We start from the raw sequence: 12,385 nt of genomic DNA on the forward strand, positions 1-12,385 counted from the left end.
CTCTGTGAGGTACAGTCAGGTTACTGATGGTCTTCTCTGTGAGGTACAGTCAGGCTACCAGTGGTCTTCTCTGTGAGGTACAGTCAGATTACTGATGGTCTTCTCTGTGAGGTACAGTCAGATTACTGATGGTCTTCTCTGTGAGGTACAGTCAGGTTACTGATGGTCTTCTCTGTGAGGTACAGTCAGGCTACCGGTGGTCTTCTCTGTGAGGTACAGTCAGGCTACCGGTGGTCTTCTCTGTGAGGTACAGTCAGGTTACTGATGGTCTTCTCTGTGAGGTACAGTCAGATTACTGATGGTCTTCTCTGTGAGGTACTCAGGTTACTGATGGTCTTCTCTGTGAGGTACAGTCAGGTTACTGATGGTCTTCTCTGTGAGGTACAGTCAGGTTACTGATGGTCTTCTCTGTGAGGTACAGTCAGGTTACTGTTGGTCTTCTCTGTGAGGTACAGTCAGGTTACTGATGGTCTTCTCTGTGAGGCACAGTCAGGTTACTGATGGTCTCCTCTGTGAGGTACAGTCAGGTTACCGGTGGTCTTCTCTGTGAGGTACAGTCAGGTTACCGGTGGCCTCCTCTGTGAGGTACAGTCAGGCTACCGGTGGTCTCCTCTGTGAGGTACAGTTACAGGGGGGTCTTTCCCATTGGGCACAATGGGCAGGTGCACGGGGGCCCTGCAGCTCAGGGGGGCCCGTCAGAGGCAGCACAAAAAAAAAAACTGAAAAAAAAGAAAAGAAAATACCTTGCGGTCAGCAGTCGATCCGGCTCCCTCCCTGGTCTCCTCCTCCCTGCGGCGCTCGCAGTGCATGTTGGGCGTGACGTCAGCACACCCGCCCGACATCCATTGCGGAGCGCGACGGAGGAGACCAGGGAGGGAGCTGGATCAACAGCTGACCGCAAGGTATTTTGTTTTCTTTTTTTTCAGGTTTTTTTTTTTTGTGCTTCCTCCGACGGGCCCCCCTGAGCTGCAGGGCCCATATATATAATCATTTTTTAAAATTTATTTTCTATATATATATGTATATATAGGGGCCCCGGTGCACTGCTTTGCCTGGGGCCCCAAAATGTTGTTAAGAGGGCCATGGGGGTGTGGTCTCCTCAGTGTGGCACAGGTATGGGGGGGTCTCTTTAGTGAGGCACAGGTATGGGGGGCTCCTCAGTGAGGCACAGGTATTGGGGGTCTCCCCAGTGAGGCACAGGTATGAGGCACAGGTACCGGGGCTCTCCCCAGTGAGGCACAGGTATAAGTCACAGGAGTCAGGCACAGGAGTGAGGCACAGGTATGAGGCACAGATACCGGGGGTCTCCCCAGTGAGGCACAGGTATGAGGCACATGTACCGGGGGTCTCTCCAGTGAGGCATGGGTGTGAGGCACAGGTATGAGGTACAGGTACCGGGGGTCTCCCCAGTGAGGCACAGGTACCGGGGGTCTCCCCAGTGAGGCACGGGTGTGAGGCACAGCTACCGGGGGTCTCCCAGTGAGGCACAGGTATGAGGCACAGGTACAGGGGGTCTCCCCAGTGAGGCACAGGTGTGAGGCACAGGTATGAGGCACAGGTACCGGGGGTCTCCCCAGTGAGGCACAGGTATGAGGCACAGGTACCGGGGGTCTCCCCAGTGAGGCAAATGTACCGGGGGTCTCTCCAGTGAGGCACGGGTGTGAGGCACAGGTATGAGGTACAGGTACCGGGGGTCTCCCCAGTGAGGCACAGGTACCGGGGGTCTCCTCAGTGAGGCACGGATGTGAGGCACAGGTATGAGGCACAGGTACAGGGATCTCCCCAGTGAGGCACAGGTATGAGGCACAGTTACCGGGGGTCTCCCCAGTGAGGCACAGGAGTGAGGCACAGGTACCGGGGGTCTCCCCAGTGAGGCACAGGTATGAGGCACAGGTACCGGGGTCCTCTCAGTGAGCGCCGCCCCCTCCCAGCCTCGGCATTGGCAGTGGGCGGGCCCGGGGGCGTGGTCAGTGCCGCAGTCCCGGCTCTCGGGCGGTTGGCGGAGGGATACGCTCTTATAAGGCGGTGCGGCTGACACTCGCAGCAGTCTGTGGAGCCCGGTGAGCTGTGAGGTTCGGCTGAAGCTCTGAGACTCTCCCGTCACCCGGTTTCCTCCCGCCATGGTAGGTAGCTGCCCCCGGGGGGTGAGGGTGGGTGACATTACCCCGTGGTGCTGCTGTCACCCGCTGTGCACCGGGTGTGAGGGGGACCCGGGCCGGTGCCCAGGCGCGCTCCCGTGGAGGAGGGGCAGGCTGCTGGTGCGCGCTCCCGCGTGGACCTGTGTGGCTGCTGCAGAACCTCTTGTGGGTCCATGTCCTGCCCCATGTAGTGTTATTGGTGGTCAGGGACGGTCTGGTGCCCCTATACCCTCTGCCCATGTGATCTGTGTGCAGGGCAGGTTGTCAGCCCTAATCCCTGACTGGTGCATCCGTGTGTCCTGTCATGCTCATGTTATTACATCTATTGTATGGTCCTATGTCCTGGCAGTGTAACCCTGTATTACTGTGCCTGACCCTATGTCACCCTCAGACTGGTGGGTCTGTGCTATGGTGGCAGTGGTGCTGTTACTCACTATGCAGCCTGCAGGGCTGACTGCTTATATAACTGCGCCATGTCTCGCTGTAACCCTCTGCAGCTCCAGAGAGGGGGGGTCTGTGTACTTCTGGGGTGCTGTATGTGAGGTGCTGATCACCAGCTCTCTATATAATTATCCTCTGCAGCCACTGATAGTGGATCTGTGGACTTTGGTCATTTTGCCATTCTCTGATCTCTGCAGCCACATAAAGGTGACTTGATTGGCAAAGGTCTTATTTAGTATGTTATAGGGGCCATAAACCAGCTCTCTAGAGCCCCAGACCTATACATTTATGTATTGTACAGCGCTGCGGTCCTAAATCACCCCTCACAGTGCAGGAATCAAATGTTAATCTTCTTAAGCTGGAATGCTTCCGACTCCAATCTCAATCTTCCCAACTGTGACCCGGCCATGTTATTTTAAGCTTGTGCTGGGGAGGCTTAATGTGGTATGGTTACAGGTGGATGGGAATCCCATTAACTGTCTGGTGTATGTGGCGTGGGATTTTTTTTTTAAATGGACCTTTGAGCGCTTCTTACCCTTATGCCAGTGGTTGAATTTTAGTGTCGTACCTCTTCAGCATTTAAAAAATGTGCAAATCTTGGCCGACTGCTAGATACAAATCATCATCATCATCACCATTTATTTATATAGCGCCACTGATTCCGCAGCGCTGTACATAGAACTCATTCACATCAGTCCCTGCCCCAAATGATCAAAAAACACATGTAATTACAAACTTCACTTAAGATAAATGTGGATGCCCTTTTAAATAGAGGCGCTGTGTAGAAACTGTGACCCCCAAATGACAATTTGGGAGAAAAGATGGATGTTTTTTGCTCCAAAGCAGAGGGAGTTGGGAGTGCTAGAGGAATCCTTGGACAGATCAGACTCGGTGAATGCAGGTGACAGGTTTTATTGTAATTTGTTTTCATATACTATAAATCTCCTTTACCTAGTGCCAACATATTACTCATCACTTTTTCAGGAATGTTTAACCATTCATACCACATTTCCAAAGCTCTCGTTATATGGTGCAAGCTGCTGCATGATCTGTGACCTGGTTACCATATAAAGCTTGGTTATTTTGTTTAGCATTTTCACTTTGCTTAATAATCATATGCAATTGTGTAAAACACGACTATTCTGCATGTTATAGAAGTATAAAGACCATTTGCAGTCTAGAATCTGTACACTGCAGTGTAACACATGTTTTCTTGGGATTTATCCGCCAATACTGCCCTCTCTCTAGATATGGCCATTACAAGTGATAATTGGCACTGCCCAAATTAACATTTCTTGTGCTTAGGAATCACTTTAAGATGTGGAGGATGTGAGGACTTGTTAATAGTGTCGCCTCATTTCAACTAAACGGCTTAGGGACAAAACCAGTCGCTTCAAACCACTTACTGTTTATGTAGCGCCAGTCAATACCGCAGCGCTGTACACAGAATATATGTCAGTCACATCAGTCCTTGGCCAATTGCTGCATAGTCTAAATTCCTCCGCACAGAGTAGGGGCCATTTCTGTCAGAAGCCAATTAATCTACCAGTATGGTTTTTGGACTGGGGTAGGAAACAGGAGTAACTATAGATATATAGTAGTGTTGTGACGTGTGAATAGTCTGACACGTTTTACTCTGCACCATTGCAATTCTCCGTATAGGTAGTGTGCTACCATGTACCGGTCAGTCAGCTGTACCTGTTGAGTTGTAATGCAGGTATACTTGGTGCCTGTCTCATTGTCCAAGTATCCAAATGCACAGGGAAGTTGTGACAGATCTATAGTCTTAATAAATTTGTAGCTATTGACAGTTCCATAAAAGTTGTAAAGTTCCTCATTGACATAAATATGTTCTGTAGCTGGTCTTTGTCACCTTCTATAAAACAACCTTTTTTTGTTCTGCACCATTTATGGGCTCCTACATAGGATTGTATCTTGATCTAGAATACCCTTAAGGGTAGGGCGAGGCCGGCTAAAAGGAAGCAGGAAAGCCCTACATATTTGTCCCTCGGCGCTATAAACCAGCTGTACTGGATGCATAGTTGCTCTACAGGGACATATAAGGAACATGCTGCATGTGTCCTCCCACAGTTCTTGAAACAAGTATTAAATCCCCTGTTTTGTTTTTTTTGTGTATTATCAGGAAATGGCAACTTCTTACAGATACATAAAGATCGTCTCTTTTTAGATGTGTATTTATATTTTACCTACCTAAAATTTTGACCACTTCTGCACTTATGAACCTTGGGGAATGTAGGTAATGCCTAAAAATTTTGGCGGCTTGAATGAAAAAAAACATCTACAATGGGCCTAAATATTAACTGTTAAAGTTGCTTTAAATATCTGAGCAGTGTGGATTAGTGTGTGGTCAGTGCCTGTTTTGTAACCACATTTGCAATTTAGTGTTTACATGACACAAGAAAATGAGGCTCTTCATACATTCATTGGTCTTCTGTGTTGTACAATCTATAATGAAAGTCCTGCTGCACATACTAATCACAACCAGTAAAGTGTTGCAGACTGGTATGTTCTATTGTCCTATTAATTTATCTGTTCACATGTTGATCCTATTTCAATTGTAGCATTTATTAGTGCAACACTTAAAAAAAAACAGTTTATATTTTTTTTATTTCCCCGTAGGCTGATCAACTTTCTGAAGAGCAGATTGCTGGTGAGTAATTGCTTTTTCCAGCGAGTTGGGTAATTTGGGTTATTTTTGGGTCATTCATTTGAATTGTTTATTGGCTTATGACGGTGCTTGTTTAAGTAGTAAAGTCTGCATGTCAGTGTGTTCTGATGCACCGTACATCCACTGTCCTCCTCAGTCTGTATGTAAGGCTCCCTATAGACATGCCACCAACGCTGTCTTGGCCATTGTCAGCAGTAGAACCACAACCCTGTCATATAGCTGTCTCCAGCGGAGGCAATAGAGGTTTTAAGGAAGCTTATTGGGCACAAAGTTTTGACAGACTGAATGTGGTCAACGCTGCTCTATAGTATACGCAGTTATGTATTTCTAAGAGGTCATCGGTTACAGTGCTTATGTACCTCTGGGCGTGGAAGGTGAAGACCGGATGCAACAAATTAATTTTACGTAAAGAATTGGGTAGCTTTATTAGCGTTTATTTGCAGAGTAATTCCTAGTTTACTATGAATCTTCAGATGTACAAGTACTTCTGTAACAAACTCCCTGGCTCGTGTCTTTCAAGGCTGCCCAGAGAAGCAGCCTGATGTTGGGCCTTCTCTCCCTGTATAGCAGCCCTGTCCAACCTGCGGCCCTCCAGATGTTGTGAAACTGCAAGTCCCAGCATGCCCTTCCAGCTATCAACAGGTTGTCTACTGGCAAAGCATGCTGGGGCTTGTAGTTTCACAACACCTCGAGGGCCGCATGTTGGACAGGCCTGCTGTATACCATTGTTGGTGGGAATAGTGACCCTGTGTGATTGGTTTTGGGGAAGCAGGAATCTACGAAGCACGTACCACTGCTGGATATCTAATGCAGACATTAAAGGAGAATGCTGGAAGCCTGCCAGACCTGCACCGCAGGCAGTAATGTGTTTTTTCTTTTGATGATTCTCCAACTCAGTGTTGTGATGAACTTTCCAAATGCTCAAATTAAATGAGTTTTCCACTTGACAATTTTTCCCAAGCCCCTCCCTGCTCTATAAAAGAGGGATTGTGGAGAAAGCCATTTCTGTAACCAGCGGGTGGTGTCTGAATTTTCCTGTTCCAGAGACTGGGTAGAGCTGGACTGGTTGTCAGTGCTGGGACTCAGGGGAGTACAGAGCAATCCTCACCAAAGTACTTATCTGTATGGAGAGCAGGAGATTCACCTAAATAACGTGGGAATCCCCATGTACATTTTGTCTCTTCTGACGGCAGACTTGTTGCTAATATTTAACGTGCAGAATATTTTGGGTGTTTAATCACTAGGAAGATTGTGTATGAGGCAATTAGGGATTTCTTTGACTGTGCAAGCAGCCATATTTGTGGGAACATTCTACTGCAATTGAGCACTGTATAAAGTTGGTCTAAAGCCTTTGTTTTTTTTCTGCAGAATTTAAGGAGGCGTTCTCCTTATTTGACAAAGATGGGGATGGCACCATCACCACTAAAGAACTTGGAACAGTCATGCGATCACTGGGTCAGAATCCCACAGAGGCGGAATTACAGGATATGATTAACGAAGTTGATGCTGATGGTAATTATCATTTATCTACATTCCCATTTATGGCACTTTGTGTAAATGTCCAGGATGTAAGTGTCTGGTGTGCACTGATTGCTCAATGCCAAGTTTAATCGTCAAGCAGCTGTGGAATGGTGACTGTACAACATGAGCACATTATCTGATACATTGTAATATCACATTCAACATAATCAGTTTTGTGCAGCTTTATTTGTCTAAGTTAAATGCATGAAATAAACTGGATACTGCTCAGTAATTGTTCCATTGCCTACACTTAATGAGCAATATTCATGAGTCACGTTGTGCCTAATGGCTCCATGATGTCAGATTCCTTGACTGTTGCGTTACTGTAATGATTATAGGTTCCGCCCACAAGATGGCTGCCCTCATTATAAAGCAGATGAGTGCTTTAGTTGCAGGTTCTGCTGTATTGATCAGAAATGTGTAATCCACCATATAGATGCCTCAGCTTATGTTAGATCCCAGTGACATGCAGCATCCCGCCATGGTGCCCTTGCACTCACATGTGTTTATGGTGTCCGTGGTTCTGTTCATAGTGGCTGCTCGATCACTACAGGGAATACAGCCCCAGGTCCTGCTGTACTAAACATTACATAGGTAACATAACCTCTGGTAGTACTATCTACCAGCTTCAGTCCAGTAATGGTCTGCAGGATGACCCCTCACAGAAGAGGTACGTACATAGGGAATTCCTTAAATAACAGCAATTGTCTAAAGGTCAATGACCGTTTCATATGGTGCCCTCGGTGTGATATGGCGGCGCTGCTCTTATAGTATAAGGTAATGTAGGGAGAACACATCACTAATCATTTGCTGTTATCCAGGCAACGGCACTATCGATTTCCCCGAATTCCTGACCATGATGGCAAGAAAAATGAAGGATACAGATAGTGAGGAAGAGATTCGTGAAGCATTCAGAGTCTTTGACAAGGTAACGAATACTGAACTTTTAAAAATACCAGCGGGTGCCCAGCCTGGGCCGCGGGAAGAACATAAGGTGATCGGGGTCTGTGCTCTCTTCACAGGACGGTAACGGCTATATCAGTGCGGCAGAGCTCCGCCATGTAATGACTAACCTAGGGGAAAAACTAACAGACGAAGAAGTAGACGAAATGATCCGGGAAGCCGATATAGATGGAGATGGACAGGTGAACTACGAAGGTAAGAACGCCTGCTGGTCTCTGAAGTGGTCATTGTCCTATGGTCCTTTGACGTTCGGTAATCCACACAAGATGGGTGTCCTGGGGTGGTTGTGATTTGGAATAAAGTATACATTGTTTTGAGCTTTGTTATATCGGCCATTTGAATGCTCCCTGTGTGTTTTATATTTTTTACCTTAATGGCTTATCGGCATCATTGCCGGTGTTACAGGCGGTGACTGAACTGCTTATAGTTTGATCCAATAGTCATAAAATCTTATCTGCTATTGGTTGTCATAGCTGAATTGTAGAGCATTGTGCAGCGTATAGCACTTACTGCAATCTAACAGAGTATAGGACTGAAGTGGTCCCATCACACATAGTGGAAGAGTTTGTAGGGTGATACAGTATACAGCCAATCGTTTGCCTGGACTTTAATGATGTCTTCCTCATGTTCTGTGATGTCGTCAGTTCCTAGTGAAACGATTGGCTGGCCTAGATGGGTCCATTTCTACTCCTATAGAATACACTGTATACCTATATACTTGTAGGAATGGGTCATGGTGATGTGAGTTAACACTCTGCAATCAGATTGTCTAACGGCCTCTGTTTCCCTTTGTAGAATTCGTACAAATGATGACCGCAAAATGAAGACTGGTCCCCTGTTTCCCCTCTAGAAGAATCAAACTGAATCTTTTACTTACCTCTTGCAAAAATGTTAATTTACCCATTCTGTTTCTGTATAGCAAAACTGAATGTCAAGAAATACCTTCTGTCCACAAAAAAAATCTGCATGTAATGGTTGGTGGTCCTGTCCCCAAAAGATGAGTTTAAACATCAGTCTTACAGTATATAAAATACTTGTACTACCTTTACCAACAAGGAAGCACTTAGAGGACTCCTTAAGTTCCATTTGCTAATGATTACTACACTGTTTGGGCTGGCCAGTTTTACATGCATGCAGCTTGACAATTGAGCACAGTCAGACCTTTGTATTTAAAAAGAGAAAAAAAAATAATCAAAAAAACAACAAAAAAATTGTAAAATTGATCTGCGATCTGTGGCAGATTCTGTTTAAATTTGTAGTATAAATTGTCATAACTGGTTGACTCCTAAAGTTGGTTTATACCTCAGGATGGTAATGCAGCGAAACTGTTTAAGGAATCAGATGTTGAAAGTCCCTAATGGTTGAATGGTTCTTTTGTACCTGGTGTGCTCCAAGATCCGGCGCTACCCAAGGACGGTCTGTTCTAATCTCGGTTTACCATTGTGCTGCATTTAAGTGAAACGGCTGTTGGGATGTTACCAATCATGGTTTTTTTTGTTTAAAAACAAACAAGAATTGTTCACCGTTGGGGAGCATCTATGGACTCTCGTGTTTTTAAGACATCTGTACCAGACTTGGAGACGGCCGTTTCCTATGATCTATATAGGACGTCAGCACAACGATCAACGAGGCTGTTCAAGAAAACTTCATTATGTCCATTCCAAGTTGTAAATGCTAGTTTTTTGTTTTTTTTGTTTTTCAATAAAAGACCATTAGCGTAATATAGATTTTTATTTTTCTGTTGAAACACCTTTAATTTATTCATCCATGTACAGGCTGCTTTTCATTGTTTAGCTAGTTTTCAGATACTCCTAGTTGCATATTTAATGTGTCCCTTTAGTATATCTACTTACCTAATGGTGATTACGTTGGTTTGTGAGCTTTGTACAGGCTGGCAAGGTGGGTAAACGTTTTGCAGTGGGGTGCTCGCCCGTTCCAGTGGTAGAGGCTGTTCTGCCGACAGCCCTGAGGTGTTTTGTTTTATAAATGCAGGTTCCGGTGTCTGCTGACGATCACTTAATGTCTGCATCAATCTATAGATTTGACGAGTCTTAAATGGCGGCACTTGGAAAGCCTTTTGCATGCACAAACCTGTACCAAAATATGGCACATTTTGGTTGTAGTCTGAATTTTTTGATAACTGAAGTATAGAGATGTGAATCTTGGCTATTAACCACTCTTGAACCTAGTCAGTGTTCTATATTTCACATGAAAAGCTATATTCATGACTGACGGCTGTTTTTCAGTTGGTAATTTGACAGCAAACTGCGTAAGTGGTTTTACTGAGACCTGGTGGTTTTTGTAGAGGTTCTGGTCTGCGAAGAGCTAGAACAGATTGGTATTTTGTCTGGTTTTAGTGGGATTTGGGCCTTTAAAGCAGATCTGTCCCCTACGCGCAGTAGAGGCAGCCATTTTGTGGATTGAGACCATATGAGAATGCAACTTATCAATTTGCAAGTCATTGCTGTTTCTAGCAAATTAATAATGGTTCAGCCCATAAAATGGCTTCCTCTGTAACTTAAAGGTTCACAAATACATAGATGTGATAACTTTCTATGGACCTAATGTGAATACAGCAGATAATGTACATTCTATATTTCAGGCTGTTTACAGTAGTTTTTGGAGAGGTTATGGGGGTGATTACTTGGGTATCTGACTGCAAAACTCTGAACAGCCGTACTGTCTCTGGTTGTGGATTTTGGGATTGTTCCAACTCCTTTTGAAGTCCACCCACCTCCTAATGTCATTCAATCAGACTTGGCTTGTACTAGTGAAAGCTGCTTGGAAAATGAGCTGTAAAGATCTTAATTTGGATTCATCTGGGGGTAAACGAGCTGTAAGCAGTGCATGGATAGTAGAACTGCTTTAGATGCATACACTGTAACGGGTGTACAGTCAGTCTTCATCTCATGACAATGGTGTAGAATGGAGAGGGTTTAGCTATTATAAGAAAAAACAAACTTCCACATTTACTGGTCACCTGTATCCTACACCGCAGTGTTTGCGCGTTATTACCAGAAAACGACGTAGAAATGGCGGTGTGTCCAGGAAAGGTAGCGAGTTGCACCTAGCATCGGCCATTGGGGTGGTTACGGTACCGTTCTTTCCTGGCTTTGTTTTCATCTTTGTAGTTTCCCGGTCCTCGGTGGTGATTGTAAGTGGGACAGTGTGGACTTAGGGTACTCTACTTGTACTACCCATGCCTTGACTGGAAGCTTGTGCTAATTCTGAATCTATGCTTGCACTTTAGGGAAAACATGCTAAGCCTTGGAACAAAAGACCTGGGATAGAGTAAAATGGCTGTCCTGTATTGCAACTGAAATTAATAAAGCCAAATAAAAACCAAGTACCCCTTTTGTGTTCACTTATTAATGTCCACTGTGGAGAGTTGGCTCCTGGAATGGAGTTTATAAGCCATGGGCCAAATGGTGAGGTATAAACTCCTGATTATATGGGTGGTAGGAGATTGGTGCTTTGGCTCCTACAAAAAGTGCTGGCAGTGTACAGGGACTGTGCTGACCTATTGAAGGGGAAGGATTCTCACCATCATCCACAAGAAATAATGTTTCAAGTAGTGTCTGAGCTCAAACCCTCACATGAGCCAGAATGAGCATCTTCTACCTCACCCCTACTTAAGTGTCTGCACGGGAGACCGCACGAACCATCACAGCCCCATCTTGACCCACCTTGTGGTCTTTTAACCAGTTCTCACAAAGGTTTTGGAGCGGGCATCCCTTCCTGGTCTCATTGTTTGCTTGTGCTGTTTTGCATGAGTGTAAACTAAGATCAGAAAGGAGCTTGTATCAGTATCTCCTGTTCTATATTGGTTCTCCCAGACAATGCAGCATGTAGAGCAATAATGCAATGGGGCACATGTTAATCTAATATTCTTTACAGCAAACAAAAAAAACAGCATCTTAACTTTTCCAATGGAAGTTCCTGTCTGGTACTTTTTTTTTTTTATTGGTTTCTTACTGAATCCCAATGTATAAGAGAAACCATTAGATTAAGCTGTAGCTTCATTACTGGCACCTTTACTGCAGTTCATTAGACAAGATGATCCATGTGCCTGGGGAACACCTTCCATGCAGATCTCTGGGGTTGACCTGATGATAGAACATTCTCACAGATGTAGTTTTGCACCAGGAATACAGTTCCTGGTAACAATGGCAAGGATGGTGGAATGTCTAATACCCAGATCTTCTCACGATAGAGGCTGTACGTTCTCCTTTGTACAGCAGTGGTGGAAGGATTCTGGGAGTGTTGCCATTCCCATAGCGGCTGTACACAAGGACGCGGGAATGGTAAGGCTCCCAGAATCCTACCACAGTCGTATAATGGTGGAACCACTCATTGGTGGTGCAGGGGCTGATGTCTAGAATCCATCCCAGAGGTGTGAACAGAGGAGAGTTGTATAACTGCATTTAATCTTTTCCAGTTCCATTACACTAGAATTAGTAATACAGGAGTAATAGCACACATGGGTGTTGTCCATCTACTCTGCTAGTGGACTAACGCACAAAGTGCGCACAATTACAGGGTCTTTCTGGGTCTGACCCAATATAAATATAATAAAAGTTGTAAAGCTGACCCCACTCTGACCCTGCTCCTTAGAGACCAATAGGATTGCAGG

The 12,385-nt window shown here is 45.2% G+C and overlaps 1 protein-coding gene across 1 annotated transcript; it reads left to right on the forward strand.

Annotated features, from left to right (window-relative positions):
* The first annotated feature begins 2,016 nt into the window (after positions 1-2,016).
* Positions 2,017-11,098, forward strand: CALM1 (calmodulin 1). Its single transcript, XM_075192437.1, has 6 exons — positions 2,017-2,123; positions 5,220-5,250; positions 6,637-6,780; positions 7,611-7,717; positions 7,812-7,947; positions 8,548-11,098. Exons 1-6 carry the CDS (start codon positions 2,121-2,123, stop codon positions 8,574-8,576), a joined length of 450 nt encoding a protein of 149 aa, XP_075048538.1. The 5' UTR covers positions 2,017-2,120; the 3' UTR covers positions 8,577-11,098.
* The last annotated feature ends 1,287 nt before the right edge of the window (positions 11,099-12,385 follow it).

This window comes from Mixophyes fleayi, chromosome 12 (assembly GCF_038048845.1).
Source record: "Mixophyes fleayi isolate aMixFle1 chromosome 12, aMixFle1.hap1, whole genome shotgun sequence".
Lineage (NCBI taxonomy): Eukaryota > Metazoa > Chordata > Amphibia > Anura > Limnodynastidae > Mixophyes > Mixophyes fleayi.

What these genes read in the sequence shown, in the direction of transcription:
- CALM1 (XM_075192437.1), top strand. An exon ending in TTCTGAAGAGCAGATTGCTG is followed by an intron (nt 5,251 to 6,636) that starts GTGAGTAATTGC and finishes TTTTTTCTGCAG; the next exon opens with AATTTAAGGAGGCGTTCTCC. An exon ending in TAACGAAGTTGATGCTGATG is followed by an intron (nt 6,781 to 7,610) that starts GTAATTATCATT and finishes GCTGTTATCCAG; the next exon opens with GCAACGGCACTATCGATTTC.